Source organism: Euprymna scolopes, chromosome 27 (genome assembly GCF_053919585.1).
Source record: "Euprymna scolopes isolate OS-2025 chromosome 27, ASM5391958v1, whole genome shotgun sequence".
Lineage (NCBI taxonomy): Eukaryota > Metazoa > Mollusca > Cephalopoda > Sepiida > Sepiolidae > Euprymna > Euprymna scolopes.
The window spans coordinates 78,236,988-78,262,004 of record NC_136508.1 but is presented as its reverse complement, the minus strand read 5'-3'; the positions used below and the strand labels follow the sequence as shown (position 1 = coordinate 78,262,004).

The 25,017-nt window shown below is 37.8% G+C and overlaps 1 protein-coding gene across 12 annotated transcripts in view; it reads right to left on the bottom strand.

The window, feature by feature from the left end:
* LOC145248926 (dual specificity tyrosine-phosphorylation-regulated kinase 1A-like) overlaps window positions 1-25,017 on the bottom strand; it is a 443,307-nt gene that overhangs the window by 123,181 nt on the left and 295,109 nt on the right. The window contains exon 1 of one of the 12 annotated variants that reach the window (XM_080110710.1): window positions 15,974-17,257. The exons of 9 other annotated variants lie outside the window; for them this stretch is intronic. In XM_080110710.1, coding sequence (XP_079966836.1) covers window positions 15,974-16,097 — 124 coding nt within the window. In that variant the 5' untranslated portion in view covers window positions 16,098-17,257. Of the gene's footprint in view, window positions 1-992; window positions 1,364-15,973; window positions 17,258-25,017 lie in introns of those variants that run through there. 2 more of the 12 variants (XM_080110720.1, XM_080110718.1) reach the window with 2 other exon arrangements.

The window sequence follows — 25,017 nt, the reverse complement described above, 5'->3', positions numbered from 1 at the left end:
AAATAACGATGAAGCAAACACAGGCTCGCAACATCTCTTCTATGTGAAAGACGTTGCAGAAAAGAGAAAAAAAAATGGACATCACCTATTAGGTTTCAAAGGCGATTTTGAACTTTGTCAAGGCAGGATAGGCTGCTCCGAGCAGCTCCTGCCTGCACAGATGTGGCAACAGTACTTCATTTTGAGGCGTACTTGGCTCTTATACAGGTAGAGGAGGGCATAAAAACAGATAAATAAATAGGAACACTTTCTGTACACTGTTTATTTTCTTCTCACTGCGGAAAGATGTTGAGAAAGTGGGATTTGAAAAGCCAGCTCCCCATAAGAAGGGTACTCTGGACAGTAAAAAATATCCAGACAGTCCCGTCAGCATTCTACGATAGAGATGCCTCAGGCGATTAGTAATAAATTAACTCCTTCTCATAAAATTAATTAAAAAATGACGTGCAAGTGCAGGCAGAGTCCAATCTAAATACAAAAATAGATTTTAAATTTTATAATGCACGTACCAGTCACAGGACGAAAATGTCATTCCAAAACTCACGTAGATTGATCAAATAGTTTTCTTTTTAAACTAAGAAAATCAAATTTTTTTTGAGAAAGCGAAAAAGTTTTGCCTAGATCCGTCATATTTATTCAAGGAAGACAAACTCAATTCGAACTACAAAGATCAATAATAATTGTAATGGTTCCGGCTTACTATTAAAATCGCAAAAAAATGATTTTCTACATAAAAAATATATTTGATCAATTTACGTGATATTTTGGAATATAACACCTTGTAAAATGAATTTTCTGCATTTTTTTTTTTTTTTTAAATTAGGGTTGAACTCTCGACTTGCACCAAAAATAAATAAAATAGTTATAATAAAAAACTAAAGCGATAGAATATTTTTATATATTCCATCAGAGTATAAAAAAAATAAATTTTTTTAATAAAAACAAAACGCAACAACACGAAATATGCTCATCACAGGGTTCGAAACACTTACCATAGCTCGACAGGAGCTCCTAAATTTAAAATCCAAAACCGCAATCTTGGTAATAAAGGAATGACACGAACGGTTTCCCGATCGTCCTTAGTACACAAGTAGAACACAGCCACCCTCTTTCTCGTTATCAATCCCCGGTGCTTAAAAACCATTATTTAGTAAACGTGAAATGCACACGGTTTGGGTTTACGGATGATTCTAGGTTCGAGCCGGAACCAAGTGTGCAGCAACGCGAAAAACTAGAGGCGATGATGAGCCTAAACACATGTCTACGGCGGACACCTCGGCTCAAGCTTGAGCCCGTCATTTTTTTTTTTTTTTTTTTTTCCCCCTTTCTTACGATGCCAATATCGGGATAGTGTTGCTTAGAGAGGAGGAAACAGCGTTACGCAATGAGCAACGCCTTTCACCACGTGACATTCAACAGACATTCTTTATTTAGTGGCAAAATACGAAAACAAAATAAATAAAATAAAAACAACAAAATACCCGGAGAAGAAGGGGGCATAATAATAATAATAATAATAATAATAATAATAATAATAATATATATATATATATATATATACACACACACATATAAACAAAAAATATAAACAATTTTGTTTAATGTTATTTAAGAAATTTTTGGGATCTTTGGGTAGTAGTGTAGTTGTTAGTTGCAGTAGTCACCGGGTGATGTCTAAAAAAACTAATTTCTGTGTTATTCTAGGTCGACACAGCATCGCTTTCGCAGAAAAAGGCTTTTGAAGTGTAGGTGGCAGCGATCGCACATGCCGACCCGACCGGCTGGGCTCGTCGACTATAAATGGAAATCCAAGTCAGTTGAGATAGGTTTCCAGTCTTCGTCTCATCAGCGTTTTTATAATATAATTTCAGGCATGCATTTGCAACTTCTTGGCATTTTACAGGTAAACGTTATCACCAGAGGCGAGAAAGGGAGACAGAGTATCGGCGACGACATCAACAACAAAAACGTTTGTGTGTGTGTGTTAGGCGTACATGTTGGCCTACGGTTGCAATAAAGCTCACATTTTTTAGACGAAGATTAGTACTTGGCGGCTATTTAAAATTCATAACCGGACCATTTCTCAGAATAACTAACAAAACAGAGGGGGGGGGTAGAATAAGTATACAACAAATAGTTGTTGCCAAAGGCAGAACAAGTTACTCTTCTACCTACATGGATAAGTTTTTTGTTGCTGTTTTCATTCATTTTAAAGCGTTTTTTCTTCTTTTTCTTTCTTTTACTTAAAAATAAAGGCAGTGAAAGTTTCTCCAGCTGGAATGAAAACTCAAACTCATTAGAGCCGTAGTCGAGCTTTTATAATTGCAAAAAATTAAAATATTTAGAAATCCATCAAATAAATGTCACCAATCATGTGCAAGAAGAGACATACAAACAATTGCATTTAAATCAATATATATATGTTTCCTCCCTTCCACATCTTTTCATACTTTTGAATATCCGAATAAATTACACTAGTATTTTTGTTTGATTGCTCCAACATCAGAAAATCTGAAATTGTGTGTTATCATTACTTTCCGTCTATTGTTCTCCAAAATTTTTTTCCTCACACAAAAATGTACATTTATGAATGCAGAATACTGACTGAACATTTTTTTTTTCGGGAAAACTCTGGTCTCAACATGGCATTTATGCATAGGTCCAAGTAAAGGAAGTAGGTTTAGCAGACGAGCATCGTTCTGAAAAATTTGAAAAGTTAGGTCACGTGACATCTGACACTGGTAGCTACCCCAATAAAAGCATTACAATACATTAAAACCCTAAAGAATTCCCGCCATGTGCCCTTGTTAACTAAACACTTGTGTTTCAAACTTTAAAAAAAAAAAAAAAAAAAATACTAAAACCTTTTTTCAGTTTGTAGTTTTTTTTTGGGGGGGGGGGGGCAGGTGTTCAGAGGCGCCACTATTATCCCAAAGAACCAGGTATGTAATGTGAGAAATTCTACAATTATAAGCAGGTCCCTCATTGGCTGATTGATCATCCACTGTCTTTGTTTAGACCAATCAGATTGGTCGAGATTTTAACCGGGCTTAGTCGGCTTTTGAATACCTTTTCTTTTTTCAGACAGTTCCAGATAAGTAGCCGGAGAAGAAACATGGAACTCAACTCTCTGGATATAAGGCATTTTCCTATGCTTAAGGCTTTATTTTAAAGCCTAAATGATTAAATGTCTCCCAGCGACTTTTTAAAGTCAGAGTTATTGACCTGTCATTAATGACTTTTCCTTCAAATGAACATTCCTTATGAACTTCTGTGATGTCGACTTTAGTCGAGAATTGAATCTTTCATCAGAAGGCATCATACCAACCCCTTCAAACGGCTGTAATTAAATCCGACCTTCGAACAGTGCTGAACCTGAATTCCAGTTCCTGCTGAAGATAAAGAACTATTACCTTTCGAGGTGTCACCAGTTCTATTCCGAGGCAAAATAGGCATTTCCTTTTTTGCAACATAGAACAAATAAAATTTGTGTCGAATTTTAGAGGTATACTTTGTTGGAATTGTTAATTTTTTGCCACTGTCTTGGAGCAAAAACAGGTGAGAAGAAATGTCTCACAGTAAACACACTTTGCAATATTTTGCAATAATTATTTTAAAAAAGATTTTTCTATGTTTACAATCTATTTTTAATTAAAATTAAAAAAATATTTTCTAAAAATATATTGTTTATATATGTTTACCTTTTGTTTTGAAGTAAAATTAAGAAATTAATTTAAAAAATATTGCTTATATCCATCTTCATTCAAAGGGTTACTTTTTGGTAGCTTCACCGGTTTTTGCTCTAAATTTTCCGAATTTTAGAACGAGGCTCGTCTGCTAGACCTATTTCCTTTGTATGATCAAAGGTCCGAATCCTATCATTAGTGATGGGACGATTCTAATATTTTCCCCCAGATTCCGATAAAATTACCAATTCCGTACTAAATTCCCAATTCCGATACGGATTTCTAATTCTTTATAAATATCTAAATATTTTACTATAAAATTGTTATTTTGTCTCGATTACTATATATATATATATATAAAAAAAAAAAAAAATTAAAAAAATCTCTAATGTGCATGCATTTTCTCAAGCGTAAAACACACTTGTGATGGGGGTGATCTAGAAGTTTTTGTCTTACTGGAGGTTTACATCAATAAATATTTATTATTTTATTACTACAAGCACTGGAAGATGTTTTATAAAAACAAAATGAAATAAAATAGATAAAGGAATTAGTTTTGGCATCGGAAAATAGGCTAAAATTTTCCCGATTCCGATACCCAAAGCTCTGATTTTCTGATTCCGATAAATCGTCCCAACACTACCTATCATAATCAGTCACACTGATGAGCTGCATTAATGATGAAACACGTGTCAAAACAACAAATCAAACACATATCTAATCTAATTTTCTATCGACATGTATTATTTTTAACCCCCCCCCACTCCCAACACGTAGAACATCATCAATTTTTACTAGAAATTACGAAAAAGAGTGTGGAGTCAATTTTTTTTGGTTTTGCTGAAAGTCCTACATTGTCCCTGCATTGAGATTACACTGATACGTTTATGTTGAATGTTCATGCTCCTGTTATGGGTGAAAGGGGGATTATTTAATGAAAAGTAAAAAAAATAAATAAAAATTATCCTATACCTAACCCTGAGTCCGAATGGCAAGATTAGTGGTTGGATAAGTAATTTTTTCCCCCACGATTTCAAAGGAATCAAGCCAACAGTTAAGAGACAAGCGACCATTGCTTCCTGTGTGTCGTAAGGAAAAAAAAAAAAAAAAAAAAATTAGCATGTTAAAAATTTACAAGTCGGTAAATACTTCAACTGTTTGATATAAGGCATTACTGGTAAACACGCATATTAATTTATTCATATGTGGCCAACGTAAATAGAAGGCCCTTCTGATGTCGCAGAATAAAATTCAATGGGGGCGGGTTAGGCGACAGATGACTATTACGAGAATTGCTATTTTTTGTTTTAATTCTCTAAGAAATTGCTGAGGGGTTTATAGAACTGGTGCAAAAGTGATTGCATTTTTTCTTTTACAAAAGATAAATTATTTCAGATTTGGACATGTGTAATTAAAAAGTAATATTTTGCTGAGAAATTACTGTAGTGAAGTGTTATTTAGTTATTTTTTTAAAGTGTATTTACTTAATAATTTTAAATGTACCCATTTAAAAATAATCCTCGTTAATAGTCGTCTATCGCCTAACAGTGATTATTGACTTTATTCTGTGACATCAGCAGATTACCCGACTTTAATTGAACAGCCTTCTGTTTACGTTGACTATGCTTGAATAAGTTAATATGCGTATTTGTCACATTTTTTTTTTTTTTTTTAATGATTGCTCCACTGTTAACATTTTGCACTTTTAAAATTTAGTCTTTTGCCTAAGTTTGAGGGAAGTGGGGCATTAGTTTTGCATATAGAGTTTTTTTTTTTTTTTTTTTTTTTTTTTGTTCTCTCTCACTGCAAGAACTTAGATACCAAGGCCGGAAAAGTTCCTGGGCAGCCCCGTTCGCATTCCTCAGTAAAGGCGCTTCACACGATTAGTAATAAAGTAACCCTTTCTCAAAGAGAGAAGGCAAGATCTGGGAGGGTGGACCTCCTTGAACTAAACTTCCACCGCAAAGTCAACAGAGACCAGATCATTACAGGAATGGTCTCATCTTTGTAGACTTTGGGGGCCCGAGGATAAAAATTCCCAGCCGAGTTTTGCATATAAAGTTAACATAAAATGAGAGAGAGGCTTTTACTTTTTAAGGCAATGACGTGATTTTACGTTAATGTTAAAAATAAGAAAAAAAGGGCGATCAAGGTTGGATTCTTTGATCTTATAAATCCACGTTTTTTATTTATTATCTGATCTTCCATAGTCGGGTCCGTACCGATTGGTATATATATATATTATTCCTTAATTGGAATTTTTTATTTTGGAGATGAGCATTGTATGTTAATTTTATTTTATTTCGGACTATTAGTCTCATCTTATCTTTTTATTGGTGCACAACGTTTCGGCTAACTTCCTTCGGGGCCCGTGGCGCAGTTGATAGAGACGTTGAATCGCTACGGTTCCAGATGAGCATTGTCTGAAGATAGCGGTTTCAATCCCACCCAAAGCGTGCCAGAGGTAATTGGTCAAAAATGTGGTGAGACGACAACAACTACGGATGGCAGTGATGGCTGAGAATGCAGTTAGGAGATTCGAAGTTTCTATCCGTCGCAGTTACCACCTGACGAAGGCCAGAGGAAGTTGGCCGAAACGTTGTGCACCAATAAAAAGATAAGATGAGACTAATAGTCCGAAATAAAATAAAATTAACATACAATGCTCATCTCAAAAATAAAAAATTCCAATTAAGGAATAATATATATATAAATAAATAAATAAATTATTTCAAAAACCTTTTTTTTTTTTTTTAAATATTTAAGTACGTTTTTTGTGCAAGACAAAAAATGTCAATTGTTAACTTTTTGGGAAAATTTAACATTTAAAATTTAATTAAAAATAGAAAAAGTTTTACATTATTCTGTTTTCTATATGATAAAATTCAGGGTTTTATCTTTCTGGAAAAAAAAGTTACTCAGAAATAATGGATTTTAATAAATGTAATTTCGTTTTAAAAAACAACAACAACTTGATTTTGCGGCCATTTTTGGCGGTGCCTAATATATATTAACTATAATAATTATTAAATACCTACAGACCCTAGTGTTTCATCCTTTCATCAGTACAGGGTGTCACAACTAACACAAGTCGATAGAAGCCATCCCTGGCTTCATTAACAAGGACCCAATCCATTAAGCTACCGTTAACCGCAAGAAATGCTGTTCAATTTTAAACATTTATTCTTTAAACGCTTTTTAACGTGTCAGAGTGATCTAATCATTATATGATAATCTGCATGTAATAACTAATATATATATATATATATATATATATATATATATATATATATATATGCAGATGTAAAAAAAAAAGCTAACAAAAATCAAAGTAAAAGCACCCCCCCCTAGAACGCTTAAGGAAGGAAAAAAAAAAAAAAATTCTGCTTTTGTTTTCCTGTCTTTCATGCATTCTGTCTCCGCAACTTTTCATTTTATGATATAGCATGTATTTTGAGCTCGCATATTAATTTATTAGACATTTATTTATAACAAATGTATCCAATTATTTTCACATAAAATGTGAAGCAAACAATTTCATCCTTAAAGTTTAAATGACTTTCTAATTGACAGTTACGAGGTTTGAAAATCACATTCAAACAAGCGACAATGAAGTTAACATTCGAATATACAGTATCAATTCATTGTTACGAATATTTCAAAGTGATTTTCATCTATTAATTCCTGTCTTTAAATAAGGTATATATAAAACCGGTCAGGTGCTAAGATTTCTTTGGTGCTTCTCAACCAAGGGAAAATTAATTTCCAGCCGTCCTCCTCCATGTCATATTAAAATGTCGTATCAACCTTAAAATTACTTATGCATTATGAAAATAATACGATATTGATTTGAAACCCAACACGTGTCTGGCTTGATTAACATCACAGATCTTCGAAACTTGGGGGTTGCTTTTAAGTTGAACACGTGCGAGTGAGCGTGTAAGTGGTATTATCAACAATACCAATCGAAAGATACAAAATGAGTGATTTCTAAATTGCGAGAACACCCACGTGGTATAGAAAAATTGTTTCTAAATTACAGCGTGAAAATCAACAACAAAACAGTCGTTTTAAATAAGACGAAAAACAAAGTGCAGCAAAGTTGATATTTTCGTAATCAGTGCTTAACTGAGCTCCGATTTATGCACCCTCCCGCCTAAAAAAAAACAAAACACAAAAAAACTTAGGAGGCTTTACTTTTTTTTTTTTTTTTTTGAACGACCCTCGTACAAAGTCAATAATTCCCCTTTCCCCCTATATGTACCTAAAACTAAACAGAACTTCCATAAGTAAACTTTGTGGGTTTGTATTACAATCCACTGAAGTATGAAAAGTTGTCAATAGAAATGTAATCAAAGGCAAGATAAATTACTCTTCTACCTAAGTTTTTAGTGTTTTTATTTAATGTAAAATGTTTATTCGTTCGAAAAAAAAAATAATAATAAATAAATAAATAAAAAAAAAAAACAAGTAACATTGACGCTACCAGTGAACAAGAAAAAATAGCAGCGCCGTCTCTTTACATCATTGAAGTCTCAATAATTACTTCAAAATAAGAAATAAAACGAAATGGTGGTAGAAACCCAACCAATAAATGTCACGGTAACATTTATTGGGTGGGTTTCTAGCACCATTTTGTTTCCTTTCTTATTTTAAAGTCTTTGTCAAGATTTCAAAGACATCGCGGTTTGCGGTGTTTCGCCATCCACTTTGCAAATTCATTGACCCTTATCCTCGACTAGCCTTTCGATCTTGATAAACTATGACATTTTAGGGAAAAAAAGAAAAAAAAACTCGTTTACAGAAAAAGTTTCGGCACTTCTGCAGTATACAGACAGCGGCAATGTTAGGAGGCGATAACTTCAATACTATGGCAAATAAGTACCTAACAAGATTTTTTTTTACCAGTCCACGCCACCCCCAGATATTTAAAACCGGATAAATACAGAAAGAAGAATTTCAGCAGATGCGACAACAGGGAATCATCCGACCCTCAAAAGGCGCATGGTCTTCTCCCTTACATATGGTGCAAAAATCGGACGGTACATCCTGGCGCCCATGCGGCAATTTCAGAAGACTGAAAGCACAAACTGCACCGGACAGATACCAGATTCCTCACATCCATGATTTTGCGATCGGATTACAGAACGCAACAACGTTTTCGAAGTTGGATCTAGTGAAGGCATACTACCAAGTTCTCATAGCAGAGGAAGATATCCACAAAACAGCCTTGACAACTTTACGAATTCACTCACATGCCCTTCGGACTTCAAAGCGCTAGTCAAACTTTCCATTGTTTAATAGACAAGGTTTTCAGAGGATTGCCATTCATATTTGCATACATGGATGACGTCCTGATTGCTAGTAAAAACCTTGACGAACATAAACAGCACCTGGATCAAGCTTCCAAGATATTATCTTACTATGGCCTAAAAGTAAACATTGAAAAATGCATCTTCAGCCAGTTAAAAGTCAACTTCCTCGGACATACGATTGACAAGGGCGGAATATCACCACTACCCAAAAAAGTGAATGCCATCGCTAATTTTCCACAGCCCACATCTGCTCGACAAGTTTGTCGATTTATTGGGATAATCAACTATTACAGGCGATTCTTACCCAACTGCTCTGAAATTCTCACGCCACTAACATCACTGTTGCAGAACAAGACCAAGAACCAACAGTTGACATTAGATGGATCAGCCTTAGCAGCTTTTACTCAAGTGAAGAAAGCCCTAGTAAATTTCACAAAGCGGACTTACATAAATGACAAGGAAGACACCAGACTCATACTTACAACGGACACGTCAGATGTAGCCGTAGGGGCAGTCACACACCAGCTGACCGATGATGGGATGACCCCTATATCATTTTTCTTCGGCTAAAGAAAATACAGCACATTTTCGAGGGAATTATTGACAATTTATCTGGCGATTAAACATTTCAAACACATCTTGGAAGGCAGAAATTTCACAATCTACACAGATCACAAGCCGTTAACTTATGCGCTACACACACGTGGACAAAATATGGCCCACGAGAGATCAGACATCTTGATTACATTGCACAGTACTCCACGGATATAAGATACGTGAAGGGCCAGGAGAACATTGTAGCAGACGCTTTATCCAGAGCCATGATCACTTCTCTAAATTCCAGCTAAGCATAGAATTGATAGCACGAGAACAGGAATCAGACACAACGCTTACAGATGTTCAGGAAAACACATCCTTACAACTCAAATAAAATGCCCGTACCCTTCAGTACAGCGATTGTTTATTGCGATACGGCAAAGAAACAAACACAACCGTACATACCATTTAGCCTAAGACAAGTTTTCCAACATCTTCACAATTTATCTCACCCAGGGAAAAGAGCTACTTTAAAGCTGATTACGCAATGTTTCGTGTGGCCAAATATGAACACAGATATTCGAAATTGGACTAAAACGTGCATACCTTGTCAAAAACATAAAATTCACAGACACACGAAATCACCACTGAGTTCCTTTAGCACACTCGATGCTAGATTCACCAATATCCACATCAATTTAGTAGGACCATTACCCACTTCAAAGGGACACACCCATATCCTAACTATCGTCAATAGATTCACCAGATAGCCTACCACCATAGCCGTTAAGGATACTTCAGCTTCAACAATAGCCAGAGTCATACTTCAGGACTGGATAGCCATTTTCGGAGTACCCACAGTCATCATGACAGACAAAGGTTCGCAATTCCAATCAACACTCTTTACGGAATCCAATCAATAACTGGGAATGAACCACATCAAGACTACGGCATATCATCCATCCTTGAATGGCTTGGTTGAACGCTTTCACAGGAAGTTAAAAACCTCCCTGGCAATGAGTCTGAACAATACAGACTGGGCAGACAATATACATTTGATACTATTAATGATACGGAATTCTGTAAAAGAGGACTTAGAAAGCACAGCGCAGAGGTAGTTTTCGGTTCCACTTTGGCTCTACTGGGTCAATATTTTGATCAACACACGAAGATCTCACCTACAACCACGTTCGTAACAGAGTTGAAAGACAAAATGTCCCGTCTAAATTTCGCACCTACCAGGAAGACAGACAGACACTCCTATATCCCAAAAGATCTTCACACCACCAAACACGTATTTATCAGAAACGACTTGGTGAAAAAGCCATTTTGTCCAAATTATTCGAGTCCACACTCAGTTCTGGGCAGGCAGGATAAATATTTCACCATTTCAAAAACCAGAAAAAAGAGACACTATCACGTTGGACCGACTTAAACCGGTATACATTGACGAAGATTTTCAAGACATTTCCCCACTGAAGCAATCTCTTACAGAACTTACTGTTGTACAGAACGCCGACGCGACTACCAAAACGAAAACCAGTAGGAAAGTACACGGGCTGAAACGTTTTAAGGAGTACGTTACATATTGAAAAAAGAGAAAAACAGTTTTATATCTTTTTCCAATCGGGGAGGGGGGGTATTTGTGCAGTCACACACACACGCTCGCCAATAAACAAACTTTTATTCATTTCAATTTTTCCTTGCGCATTTGCACAAAAAAAAAAAAAAAAAAAAAACGTTTTGTCAGCAACGGCACAATTTCAAATACGCCCACACACTTTTCTCAAAACAAAAATAAAATGAACATATTTTTGGCGGACGTAGTTGAAGACAGCATCATGTGACAGAAGTAACCAATGAAAAAATTAAGATTGTCTTTTTAACGCTTTTCCAAAAACCAAAATATCAGCAGGAGCAATCGTGTTCTGGAGCCAAAAATGAATAAAACGCATCAGTTTTCTATGGAGACAGTTCAGCTTTTTTTTTTTTTTTTTCTTCTCGCTTCGACGACACAACGAGAACATGCCTCTCGTGTTCATAACATCGTCGCTGCCAACACCATGATACACACGCCAAGCAGACACTCAAAAATCACTTATGCACACACGCATTCATTCCGCACATTTTCTAAATTAATAACAACAAATCACTTTCCTCACGAATTATTTCCCTCATGGGACTTTTTAAGTAAGGCGAACTTCGCCAGATAAACACAGACTTTAAAATAATCTCATTATTTTCACACAGGACTTCTAAACTCATTAATTCCACGAAGGACTTTCACCTAACATTTTAATCATAATGACTTCGCAAGAACTTTCACCAATTGAACCTTTGTGTAATCACCTTATTGTTTTTGTTGAAAAATAAATGCGGTGCATTTAAATCAGGAGTAGGTGTCGTTTTGTTTCATTCCTTTTTTTTTTTTTTTAATTTTTGTTTGGGGGAAAGAAATTTAATTTTTCTTAAACTTCTGCACCCCTACAAACATAAAAATATTTGAAAGCCAAAACCTTTATTGTATTAATATATAATTGTAAAACATCTATTGAAAAGTCTACTTAAGGAAATATAATTTTAATTAAAAAAAAAAAAAAATTCGGGGTTTGTTTTGTCAAAAAACAAATATATAACAAATGTTATCAAATGCAAGATAAATTACTTTTCTACCTAACTGGATATGTTTTTAGTGTTTATATTTAATGTAACATGTTTATTCAGCTCGAAAAACATACAGTGTTTACCGATGTATTAGAAAATTTAAAATGGCAGCCGACTCTTTTTTTGAGGCGGTAAGTTTGGAAAAATGAGTTATAAATAAAATAAAAACAGACAAAATACTGTTAGAAACTCGCCCAATATATGTTACCGTGACATATATTCGGCGGGTTTTTAACAGTATTTTGACTTTTTTTTTATTTATAACTCCTTTTCCCAAACTGATCGTCTCTGAGAGAGTCGGCCGCCATTTTGAATTTTCCAATACATCGGTAAACACAGTATGATTTTCGAGCTGAATAAACATGTTAGATTAAATATAAACACTAAAAACATATCCAGTTGGGTAGAAAAATAACTTATCTTGCCTTTGATAACATTTATTTGTTCTATATTTGTTTTGTGACAACTTTTTCGAATCTATGTGTACACAAACAACCCCAGTTTCGAATGTGAGTTGAATAAAAATGATGAAAAAATAATAAAAATTAATTTTTTTCTGGTTTTACCTCGGCCTTTGGTCTAATAATGTGTTAAAACTAAATAGTTTAAAAAAATTTTTTTGTCAAATAATTTACGCCACTAAACTACACATTTACCACAAAATTGCCTTTTATTTCAGGACAAGACAATAGAATCGAAAATTAACGAAATATATGCGACAACTACGTGAAATAGAAATTTTTTTAACAGTTTATTTTCCGAAGTAACGATTTTAAAAAAAATCTTTTTTATTATTAACATTTTCATAGTTTCAAGGAGGAATGACTTAATTATTGGGAAATTTACACAATTGATTTTTTAAAAAAAAAAAAAAAAAAAAAAAAAAAAACGGAACTGGAAAAAGAAAAACTTTAAAAATTATTTTAATGAAAATCTTGAAATTACATTAAAATTTCAGTTAATTCCTATTAGTAATGTAAATTCATTTTAGCCTAATGTTTCAGGTCACATATTGGGCATTGTAAACAACTAAAAATATTTAAATAGTGATAAAGTAATTAGTTTCCATCGTACAGATAAAATGCCGAAATGAAAACTCGCCAGGAAAATATAGTCGCCATTTTTAAAGAAGTTCAGAAAGCAGTCAATGGCAAGTTCATAATTTTCTTTTCGGGTAGGATTGGATTTGATAAAAAGAGTAAAAAAAATATTTGGTTGAAAAGTTATATAAAACAATAAATGTTGGTCTTTGCTTTTTTGTAATAAAAAAATGGCGCTTCAAAAGCATCGTACCACCACCGGTGTCAACTGAAAACCTAACCTCGATGGGAAAATGTTCCGATTACAAAACCGGACTTTCTGTTTTAGTTTAAAATAAATTTTAAAAAACTGACACGAAAGAAAATGTGGGGTTTGTATTACTGTACACAGATTCGAAAAAGTTGTCAAAAAATAAATATATAACAAATAAATGTTATCAAAGGTAAGATAAGTTACTTTTCTACCTAACTGGATATGTTTTCAGTGTGTTAATGTAACATGTTTATTCAGCTCGAAAAACATACCGTGTTTACCGATGTATTGGAAAATTCAAAATGGCGCCCGACTCTCTCTTTAACGCGATAAGTTTGGGAAAAGGTGCTATAATATAAAACTAGATAAAATACTGTTAGAAACTCGCTCAATATATTACCGTGACATAGGTTGACATATATTCGGTAGTTTTTTAATATTTTTTCTAGTTTATTATTTATAACATCTTTTCCCGAACTTACCATGTTAAAGAGAGAGTCGGGCGCCATTTTAAATATTCCAATACATCGGTAAACAATGTATGTTTTTCGAGCTGAATAAACATGTTACATTGAATAAAAACACGAAAAATATATCCAGTTTGGTAGAAAAGTAACTTATCTTACCTTTGATAACATTTATTTGTTATATATTTGTTTTTTGACAACTTTTTCGAATCTATGTGTACAATAATACAAACCCAATGTTTTATTATTTTTTTTATGTCATTTGTATCACTCACAACCGCTATTTTTAATATTTTTTACCTAACTTCTGGAGAGATTTGTTGTTCCACAAAAAAATAGTTTTACACATAAAAATAAATGACCTTAGCAAAATTTAACGAAATTAAAAACAAAAATGAAGATACGAAATAAAATTATGGAAAAGAAAGTGACCGCGGCCGCGGCAGGTAACAATTTCTAATATAAAGTACAAATTAGTGAACGCTAAAAATATAAATTTTATTTCATGAGGAAAAAACAAGTCCAATATTTGGACGAATGGGTGTGATATTCCATAATAAAATTGAGCCGACACTTCTGGAGTTTCACAAAACAATGTTCGTAAAAATAAAGTTTTGACCCACCCCCACCTCCCTAAAAGATTTTGTTACTCGACCCCCCCCCCTTTATTAAAGGAATTCGGTAAACGTGTTGGAAAATAATTTATCGGGCAATTCGTAAATTGGAGAAAAATAAAATACAAAGGAAGAAAAAGTCGAGAAAACCTTCACGTGACTAAGATTTTTAACGATTGCAGCAAGCAGCAATATTTCCGTAGAATTGTCTATTTTTTTTATAATACACAATTTATAATCAGAATGATTTTTTTTAAAATCTTTTCGTAAAAAAAGTTTAATGATAATTAGAAAATGACATTGTTCATTTTTTGGTGGAGGGACTAAATAAAAATATTTTGAATTTTTTTATTTAATTTCATCAACAATAATAAAGATAAAGGCATACGTCATGTTTTAATAAACTTTTTTTCTAGGGTGGCATCCTCCTCCCAGGAATTACTTTCTCCTTTAGGAGGAGGAAGGCGGTTATAGTCGTCTGAAGTGTCCCTATCGGGTAATGTCGACAAGTCCAATCTAGTCAAAATTTTGCACCCATCCAGTGTTTTTTTTTTTTTCTGTGTTGGGGACACTGCACTATAAATTGACCCCATGTCCATCTTTGCTGCGGTGGGAGAGACTTGTAAATAAACAGGCCATGTGTAAATAAATAAATCAAAAGATATAACGTTCAATCTAGCCACAGCTGTGACCAGGTGCTTGCTTGCTGCTGCTGCTACTGATTATCCATGGACGGGCCGCGTTTCATACACACGCATATATGTGCGTAAAAATCCTAGATATCAACTCTTCCACCCCTTTTTCTCATAACTGACCCATCAAAGTGGACAAATAGTATAAAATAAAAAGTAGAAAAAGGACAGAATTTAAAATAAAAAGTATCTTTTTCTAAGCGAACTTTGTGTGTGTGTGTGTGTGTGTGTGTATGCTTTTTCCATTTAGGTCACATGTACAAATTGCACTCCAAGAATGCTGGCGCTATGAGTCACAAGACACTGACCTCTGACCCCCGCTGCCTCAGCCAATCAGCTGCCAGTGACGTCAATCAGCTTCGCTTGTTGCTGTGTGAAACTGCTAAAAATAGGCCAGCAGCGAACAGATAAACGAAAGAGAAAGGAAGGGAGGTAACCTTACGCAGGAAGGAGGAGGGGAGAGACTCACTAGACAACTATAGAGAGAGTGGGGAGAGAGAGAATCATGGCTAGTTGTGGTGGTGGTAGTAGTCAAAGTAAAAACCTAGACTTAATAATGGGAGTGGCAGAAAATAGAACTTAAAAATATCACAAGTAGTAGTCGTCGTGTTAACGACATCGTCGGAAAGTAAAGTGAGGGTAGGAAGAATAAATCTATGGTAGTAGTAGTAGTAATAATAACAATATTAATTTTTATATACCTACTTGATGCGAAATTCGGCGCAAGGTCAGCCCACCTACTGCATGTAGCCTCAAAAATAAAATACCAGGGCAAGCCGACTGAACAGCAGACGTCAGGGAATGCCTCACTTTTTGACCTCCTCCCCATAAAATTAAAAATATATATAAATTGTTCATGTTTTAAAAATAATTGAAACTTTTCTGGGTGGCAGAACTATTGTTACTGACTTTCTTCTTTAAGAGTAGGTATAGGTAGTAATAGCAGTATTGTTAGTGACAATTTAGTGTCATGGCCTCAAAAAGAAACGATATTCTATAACTATTCGAGGAGGTGCGAAAAGAAGTATGTTTTTACAACAAATAACAGAACGAAAAAGTAAGAAAAAGAAAAAATTAAATACAAATAAAAATTAAAAAACATAACAAAAATGCTATCAAATCCAAGATAAGTTACTTGTCTACCTAGCTGAATAAGTCTTATATTTCAACTTATTTTAAAGCGTTTATTCAGTTTGAAAAACAAGTGTCGAGCGACGTTACGTAAATGTTAACCATGACGACTGAGATTTTTTTTTTTTTTTTTTTTTTTATAGTTATTATCTAGACTCCAAAGATGTGGCTCTACCGCGTCGACCATTGCGACATTATTATTATTATTATTATTATTTTTTTTTTAACTAAATGAACTCTTTAAAAGTTAAAATAAATAAGTAAAACTTCTCTAGCTATATAGAGGAATAACCAATCTTGCCTTTGGTAACATTTAGTTGTTATATTTGTTTTTTTTTTTTTTTTTAACCACTTTTTCGTTGTTGTCCACGGTAAAACATATCCTTTAAGAAGGGAGAAATTTGGGGTATTATCTGTAGTTAGATTTAATAAACTTTTCGATAAGATCGATAGACAGTGTCTGAAATCGCTACTTCTATTTGATCAATTTTGTGATGAGATTTTCTAGGGGGCGAGAGTAGTGTCTGTGGGTTTTTTGGTAGTATGTCGTGTAAGAGAAAGAAAAAAAAAAAACGAACGAAACTCAACTTTGTTTTAAAACCAAAATACTTGACTTAAATTAATTTCTTTTCTTCAGTTTAGACCTTTCATATTACTTTCGAATTTCAAAATGACTACGATAATAAAAAAGGTGTCAGTCATTGTAATCTATCACAAAAGAAAGATTAAAAAAAAATTACTGATGGATCCTCCGAAAAAATATCGAGGTCTTTAAATTAATAAAAAGTTATTTCTAAGAGTGGGGAAACAATACCGTGCCCCAGTCATATACAGGAACAGAAAGTACCCCCCCCCCCAATATACAAGCTTAAACAAGTCTACATAGGTATGCTTTCTTTTATTATTATTATTATTATTATTATTATTATTTCTAAGGAATAAAAATCGTAGTATCAAAATAATATATAATAAAGTTGTTTTTGTTAAATCGTAAGACGAAATATGTAAAATATGCAATGTATGAAAAAAAAAAAAAAAAAAAAAAACACCCGAAAAAAGTTGGAAAGTCTTGTCCATTAGAAATTGACGAGGGGGAAGGAAAAGCTTGCTTCGTGGTCCGTTGATGAAAGAAATGAAACGATTTTTAAAACGTAAAGACGCGGCTAATAATAAACGTCATGTGGCACGTAAGAAAGAAAAAGCTGGTCGAGTAGTTTTTTCTTTCTTCTTTCAAGAAAGTGAGAATTATTGCGTGCACTTCTCTCCGTACACGGCGTGTTGCTAGGGAGAGTTATAAAGGGTTGGGAGGGGGAAATAGCGTGGCTCGGGATGTAGACGAGACATAATGAGAGAGGGGAAACGAAAGAAGAGGGGGGGTGAAGGAAAATAGGGGGTGATGGTCGAGAGAGAGAGAGAGAGAGAGAGAGAGAGAGAGAGAGAGAGAGAGAGAGAGAGATAGAGAAAGAGAGATTGAGAGTGGAAGGCACAGAGAGAGAGTGGAAGGCACAGAAAGAGAGAGAGAGAGAGAGAGTGGAAGGCACAGAAAGAGAGAGAGAGAGAGAGAGAGAGAGAGAGAGTGGAAGGCACAGAAAGAGAGAGAGTGGAAGGCACAGAAAGAGAGAGAGTGGAAGGCACAGAAAGAGAGAGAGTGGAAGGCACAGAAAGAGAGAGAGTGGAAGGCACAGAAAGAGAGAGAGTGGAAGGCACAGAAAGAGAGAGAGTGGAAGGCACAGAGAGAGAGAGAGAGAGGACGAAGGTAGAGAGAGAGAGGACGAAGGTAGAGAGAGAGAGAGAGGACGAAGGTAGAGAGAGAGAGAGAGGACGAAGGTAGAGAGAGAGAGAGAGGACGAAGGTAGAGAGAGAGAGAGAGGACGAAGGTAGAGAGAGAGAGAGAGGACGAAGGTAGAGAGAGAGAGAGAGGACGAAGGTAGAGAGAGAGAGAGAGGACGAAGGTAGAGAGAGAGAGAGAGAAGACGAAGGTAGAGAGAGAGAGAGAGGACAATGGTAGAGAGAGAGAGAGGACGAAGGTAGAGAGAGAGAGAGGACGAAGGTAGAGAGAGAGAGAGAGAGAGGACGAAGGTAGAGAGAGAGAGAGAGAGAAGGTAGAGAGAGAGAGAGAGAGGACGAAGGTAGAGAGAGAGAGAGAGAGGACGAAGGTAGAGAGAGAGAGAGAGAGGACGAAGGTAGAGAGAGAGAGAGAGAGAGGACGAAGGTAGAGAGAGAGAGAGGACGAAGGTAGAGAGAGAGAGAGAGGACGAAGGTAGAGAGAGAGAGGGAGGACGAAGGTAGAGAGAGAGAGAGGACGAAGGTAGAGAGAGAGAGAGGACGAAGGTAGAGAGAGAGAGAGAGGACGAAGGTAGAGAGAGGACGAAGGTAGAGAGAGAGAGAGGACGAAGGTAGAGAGAGAGAGGACGAAGGTAGAGAGAGAGAGAGAGAGAGAGGAACAAGGTAGAGAGAGAGAGAGGAACAAGGTAGAGAGAGAGAGAGGAACAAGGTAGAGAGAGAGAGAGGAACAAGGTAGAGAGAGAGAGGAACAATGTAGAGAGAGAGAGAGAGAGAGAGAGAGGAACAAGGTAGAGAGAGAGAGAGGAACAAGGTAGAGAGAGAGAGAGAGGAACAAGGTAGAGAGAGAGAGAGGAACAAGGTAGAGAGAGAGAGAGGAACAAGGTAGAGAGAGAGAGAGAGAGAGGAACAAGGTAGAGAGAGAGAGAGAGAGGAACAAGGTAGAGAGAGAGAGAGGAACAAGGTAGAGAGAGAGAGAGGAACAAGGTAGAGAGAGAGAGAGGAACAAGGTAGAGAGAGAGAGAGGAACAAGGTAGAGAGAGAGAGAGGAACAATGTAGAGAGAGAGAGAGAGAGAGAGAGAGAGGAACAAGGTAGAGAGAGAGAGAGGAACAAGGTAGAGAGAGAGAGAGAGAGGAACAAGGTAGAGAGAGAGAGAGAGGAACAAGGTAGAGAGAGAGAGAGGAACAAGGTAGAGAGAGAGAGAGAGGAGACGAAGGTAGAGAGAGGGAGAGAGAGAGAGAGAGGAGACGAAGGTAGAGGTAGAGAGAGAGAGAGAGGAGACGAAGATAGAGGGAGAGAGAGAGAGGAGACGAAGGTAGAGGGAGAGAGAGAGAGGAGACGAAGATAGAGGGAGAGAGAGAGAGAGGAGACGAAGATAGAGGGAGAGAGAGAGAGAGGAGACGAAGGTAGAGGGAGAGAGAGAGAGAGGAGACGAAGGTAGAGGGAGAGAGAGAGAGAGGAGACGAAGGTAGAGGGAGAGAGAGAGAGAGGAGACGAAGGCAGAGGGAGAGAGAGAGAGGACGAAGGTAGAGAGAGGACGAAGGGAGAGAGAGAGAGGACGAAGGTAGAGAGAGAGAGAGAGAGGACGAAGGTAGAGAGAGAGAGAGAGAGGAACAAGGTAGAGAGAGAGAGAGAGAGGAACAAGGTAGAGAGAGAGAGAGGAACAAGGTAGAGAGAGAGAGAGAGGAACAAGGTAGAGAGAGAGAGAGGAACAAGGTAGAGAGAGAGAGAGAGAGGAACAAGGTAGAGAGAGAGAGAGGAACAAGGTAGAGAGAGAGAGGAACAAGGTAGAGAGAGAGAGGAACAAGGTAGAGAGAGAGAGAGGAGACGAAGGTAGAGGTAGAGAGAGAGAGAGAGAGGAGACGAAGGTAGAGGGAGAGAGAGAGAGAGGAGACGAAGGTAGAGGGAGAGAGAGAGAGAGGAGACGAAGGTAGAGGGAGAGAGAGAGGAGACGAAGGTAGAGGGAGAGAGAGAGGAGACGAAGGTAGAGGGAGAGAGAGAGAGAGAGAGAGGAGACGAAGGTAGAGGGAGAGAGAGAGAGAGGAGACGAAGGTAGAGGGAGAGAGAGAGAGGAGACGAAGGTAGAGGGAGAGAGAGAGAGGAGACGAAGGTAGAGGGAGAGAGAGAGAGAGGAGACGAAGGTAGAGGGAGAGAGAGAGAGGACGAAGGTAGAGAGAGGACGAAGGTAGAGAGAGAGAGGACGAAGGTAGAGAGAGAGAGAGAGGACGAAGGTAGAGAGAGAGAGAGAGAGGAACAAGGTAGAGAGAGAGAGAGAGAGGAACAAGGTAGAGAGAGAGAGAGGAACAAGGTAGAGAGAGAGAGAGAGGAACAAGGTAGAGAGAGAGAGAGGAACAAGGTAGAGAGAGAGAGAGAGGAACAAGGTAGAGAGAGAGAGAGGAACAAGGTAGAGAGAGAGAGGAACAAGGTAGAGAGAGAGAGAGGAACAAGGTAGAGAGAGAGAGAGGAGACGAAGGTAGAGGTAGAGAGAGAGAGAGAGAGGAGACGAAGGTAGAGGTAGAGAGAGAGAGAGGAGACGAAGATAGAGGGAGAGAGAGAGAGAGGAGACGAAGATAGAGGGAGAGAGAGAGAGAGGAGACGAAGGTAGAGGGAGAGAGAGAGAGAGAGGAGACGAAGGTAGAGGGAGAGAGAGAGAGGAGACGAAGGTAGAGGGAGAGAGAGAGAGGAGACGAAGGTAGAGGGAGAGAGAGAGAGGAGACGAAGGTAGAGGGAGAGAGAGAGAGGAGACGAAGGTAGAGGGAGAGAGAGAGAGGAGACGAAGGTAGAGGGAGAGAGAGAGAGGAGACGAAGGTAGAGGGAGAGAGAGAGAGGAGACGAAGGTAGAGGGAGAGAGGAGACGAAGGTAGAGGGAGAGAGAGAGAGGAGACGAAGGTAGAGGGAGAGAGAGAGAGAGGAGACGAAGGTAGAGGGAGAGAGAGAGAGAGGAGACGAAGGTAGAGGGAGAGAGAGAGAGAGGAGACGAAGGTAGAGGGAGAGAGAGAGAGAGGAGACGAAGGTAGAGGGAGAGAGAGAGAGAGGAGACGAAGGTAGAGGGAGAGAGAGAGAGAGGAGACGAAGGTAGAGGGAGAGAGAGAGAGAGAGGAGACGAAGGTAGAGGGAGAGAGAGAGAGAGAGGAGACGAAGGTAGAGGGAGAGAGAGAGAGAGGAGACGAAGGTAGAGGGAGAGAGAGAGAGAGGAGACGAAGGTAGAGGGAGAGAGAGAGAGGAGACGAAGGTAGAGGGAGAGAGAGAGAGGAGACGAAGGTAGAGGGAGAGAGAGAGAGGAGACGAAGGTAGAGGGAGAGAGAGAGAGGAGACGAAGGTAGAGGGAGAGAGAGAGAGGAGACGAAGGTAGAGGGAGAGAGAGAGAGAGGAGACGAAGGTAGAGGGAGAGAGAGAGAGAGGAGACGAAGGTAGAGGGAGAGAGAGAGAGAGGAGACGAAGGTAGAGGGAGAGAGAGAGAGGAGACGAAGGTAGAGGGAGAGAGAGAGAGGAGACGAAGGTAGAGGGAGAGAGAGAGGAGACGAAGGTAGAGGGAGAGAGAGAGAGGAGACGAAGGTAGAGGGAGAGAGAGAGGAGACGAAGGTAGAGAGAGAGAGAGAGGAGACGAAGGTAGAGAGAGAGAGAGAGAGGAGACGAAGGTAGAGGGAGAGAGAGAGAGGAGACGAAGGTAGAGGGAGAGAGAGAGGAGACGAAGGTAGAGGGAGAGAGAGAGAGGAGACGAAGGTAGAGGGAGAGAGAGAGAGGAGACGAAGGTAGAGGGAGAGAGAGAGAGGAGACGAATGTAGAGGGAGAGAGAGAGAGGAGACGAAGGTAGAGGGAGAGAGAGAGAGGAGACGAAGGTAGAGGGAGAGAGAGAGAGGAGACGAAGGTAGAGGGAGAGAGAGAGAGGAGACGAAGGTAGAGGGAGAGAGAGAGAGGAGACGAAGGTAGAGGGAGAGAGAGAGAGGAGACGAAGGTAGAGGGAGAGAGAGAGAGAGGAGACGAAGGTAGAGGGAGAGAGAGAAAGGAGACGAAGGTAGAGGGAGAGAGAGAAAGGAGACGAAGGTAGAGGGAGAGAGAGAAAGGAGACGAAGGTAGAGGGAGAGAGAGAAAGGAGACGAAGGTAGAGGGAGAGAGAGAAAGGAGACGAAGGTAGAGGGAGAGAGAGAAAGGAGACGAAGGTAGAGGGAGAGAGAGAAAGGAGACGAAGGTAGATGGAGAGAGAGAAAGGAGACGAAGGTAGATGGAGAGAGAGAAAGGAGACGAAGGTAGATGGAGAGAGAGAAAGGAGACGAAGGTAGATGGAGAGAGAGAAAGGAGACGAAGGTAGAGGGAGAGAGAGAAAGGAGACGAAGGTAGAGGGAGAGAGAGAAAGGAGACGAAGGTAGAGGGAGAGAGAGAAAGGAGACGAAGGTAGAGGGAGAGAGAGAAAGGAGACGAAGGTAGAGGGAGAGAGAGGAGGGCGGGAGAGGGAGAGAGAGGAGACGAAGGTAGAGGTAGAGAGAGGAGGGCGGGAGAGGGAGAAAGAGGAGGGAGTTAGAGGGAAAGAGAGAGAATAAGGTAGAGAGAGAGAATAAGGTAGAGAGAGAGAATAAGGTAGAGAGAGAGAGAGAGAGAGAGAGAGAGAGAGAGAGAGAGAGAGAGAGGCACATGGGAGTAATCAAGTGTTGCGGTCAAAGGTTTAAAGCAAAGATTTATGATAGGTGATATAAAAACAATAACTGATTGTTTCCCTTTTAGCTTCATTTTTGAAGAAAAAAAAAAAAAACTAAACATGATCTTTTGTTTAAAAGTTTCAGGAATGTTCCTTAAGTAACCCACAAACGAACAAAGAACAACGGAGTTTCCAAATTGAGAATACCCAACCTACAAACAACATTTTACCTTTTCATTTTGGTATGAAACTAGCCGAGAAAGAAAGCAAAATAGATTTAAAAAAATAAAAATAAAAAAACAAAGCAGATAAGTTCAATATTATTGTATAATGCCGTTCATTTATCTTCATTGCCCGCCATTTTCAACAATGACTGTTCTCTCCTTATTGCTAGATGAAGTGTACATGGTTGTACCTATTTACTATGCCACCCCACGGGACAGAGTTAGACACGAGGGTCGTAATCAAAGGTCACCAGTCATTGGGATAGACAACCGTGCACTAGGTCGGTCGTTTACAGCGTCACTGCAATATCACTTTACTCCAAAGGAACAAAACCGAGTAACACGTGCAAACCCAACACAACCAGTACTTAGTTCTGTTCAGTGTTCAACTATCACTTAAAAGCAGTATACCAAAAAACGTTGATATTTTAGGTACTAGATGTTTGCCGACATCTGGTCCGTTTCCAGCTCATACCGTCATTTTACTTAGTGACTAGCCATCCTCCTCGTCGGTTAGGTTTGTCGGGGAACCAGCTAAATCACTGACAAGGGCTTTTGCTACCTTATCTTTCGAGTATGACCGATCTAATGGGCATTATATATAATTGTCTCTCTCACGTGAGTCCACCCGTGTCACTGAATGAATCACGCCTCATGTAACTTGCACATGTCGCATAAAACATCTCGGAAAATATCAATTTTTGGTCTACAGACTTTAAAATTGGTATATAAGGGATTTGGACCTGCGAAACAAATTTAATTTCGTTTTTAGCTGGTAAAAATAGCTGCTAAAAAGGTGAAAATTGAAAACAATTGGAACTTGGCAAGTGTAAATCAACTAGCCTTACTTCTATGCATGCACAAATATACATTTCTTCCTTAAGCTTTTTTATACGTATAAACTTAGCTCAGATGGTTGGAGAACTATGTGTTTTGGTTTCGATTCTAGTTTATGGCACAAAATCTTTTTTTTCAACTTTTGAAATCACAACATGTTGGGTACAATATAATAATCAATAGATGATTTGTTCTATAATAATAAATGCAAAATCTGTACGAATTAAAACATATTAAGCATATTTTACGACTGGACAATGCCAGGTGGTGTTATATATATATATTCACTCTCCTAGGGGAAACCACTCTGACGTGATTAGACTTTATAAGTCAAATTTCAAGCCCAGAGTGCTTTCTATCCAATGAATATACAATCACTGATTTGCTCAAAAGAGCAAATTATCAAATTATCAGAAACACGTACATATTTGAATGTCTACTAAAAACTGTCCTAGAATTTCTAAGGCCTCTCTGTACAAGAGTTTGCCATGACAACCCCTTGCATAATATTTCCTTTTAAAAGAAACCCCTGAGAACTATTCAAAATAATATCACATTCAAAGCCCAAATAAGATCATTGGTATGACTAACCTATGCAGGCTTATACGAAGTATGCTAGCACTTAAAACAGCCATTAAACTGAATGTCTGTCCGTCGCTTGCTAAGATGGCCATGATCATGCAATTGTTCTGTGCGTTCAAAGATGCCTTTTTAGATAGATTCGAGCCCTGAAGTATTTTCCGCATGTTGGACACTTGTGGAATAATTCTGTATCAGAGATGTTGATTTCTGTTTTTTCTAATATATAGAGTATATTTTTTCAAATAAATTGTTATAACTGCAGACTATATCACAACATTACTACACATTTTGAAAGATAGGAAGGAAGAGAGTATTTGCATGGCACATCGGAGTTGATTGTAAAAAAATACTGGCACAAGGAATGAAAATTTTGGTCACCTCCTAGTCTATGTGATATGCCCTTGCCAGAGTACTGTCAAAGTAAATGAATTTATCCACGGCTTCTAGGTTGGTTCCACTATTTGAGAATTAAAACTGGACATATCATTTAGAGAAATGATCTACAATACATTTTATGTTTAGACTGTTGTTATATGATGTTCGTCCATCGTGATCATG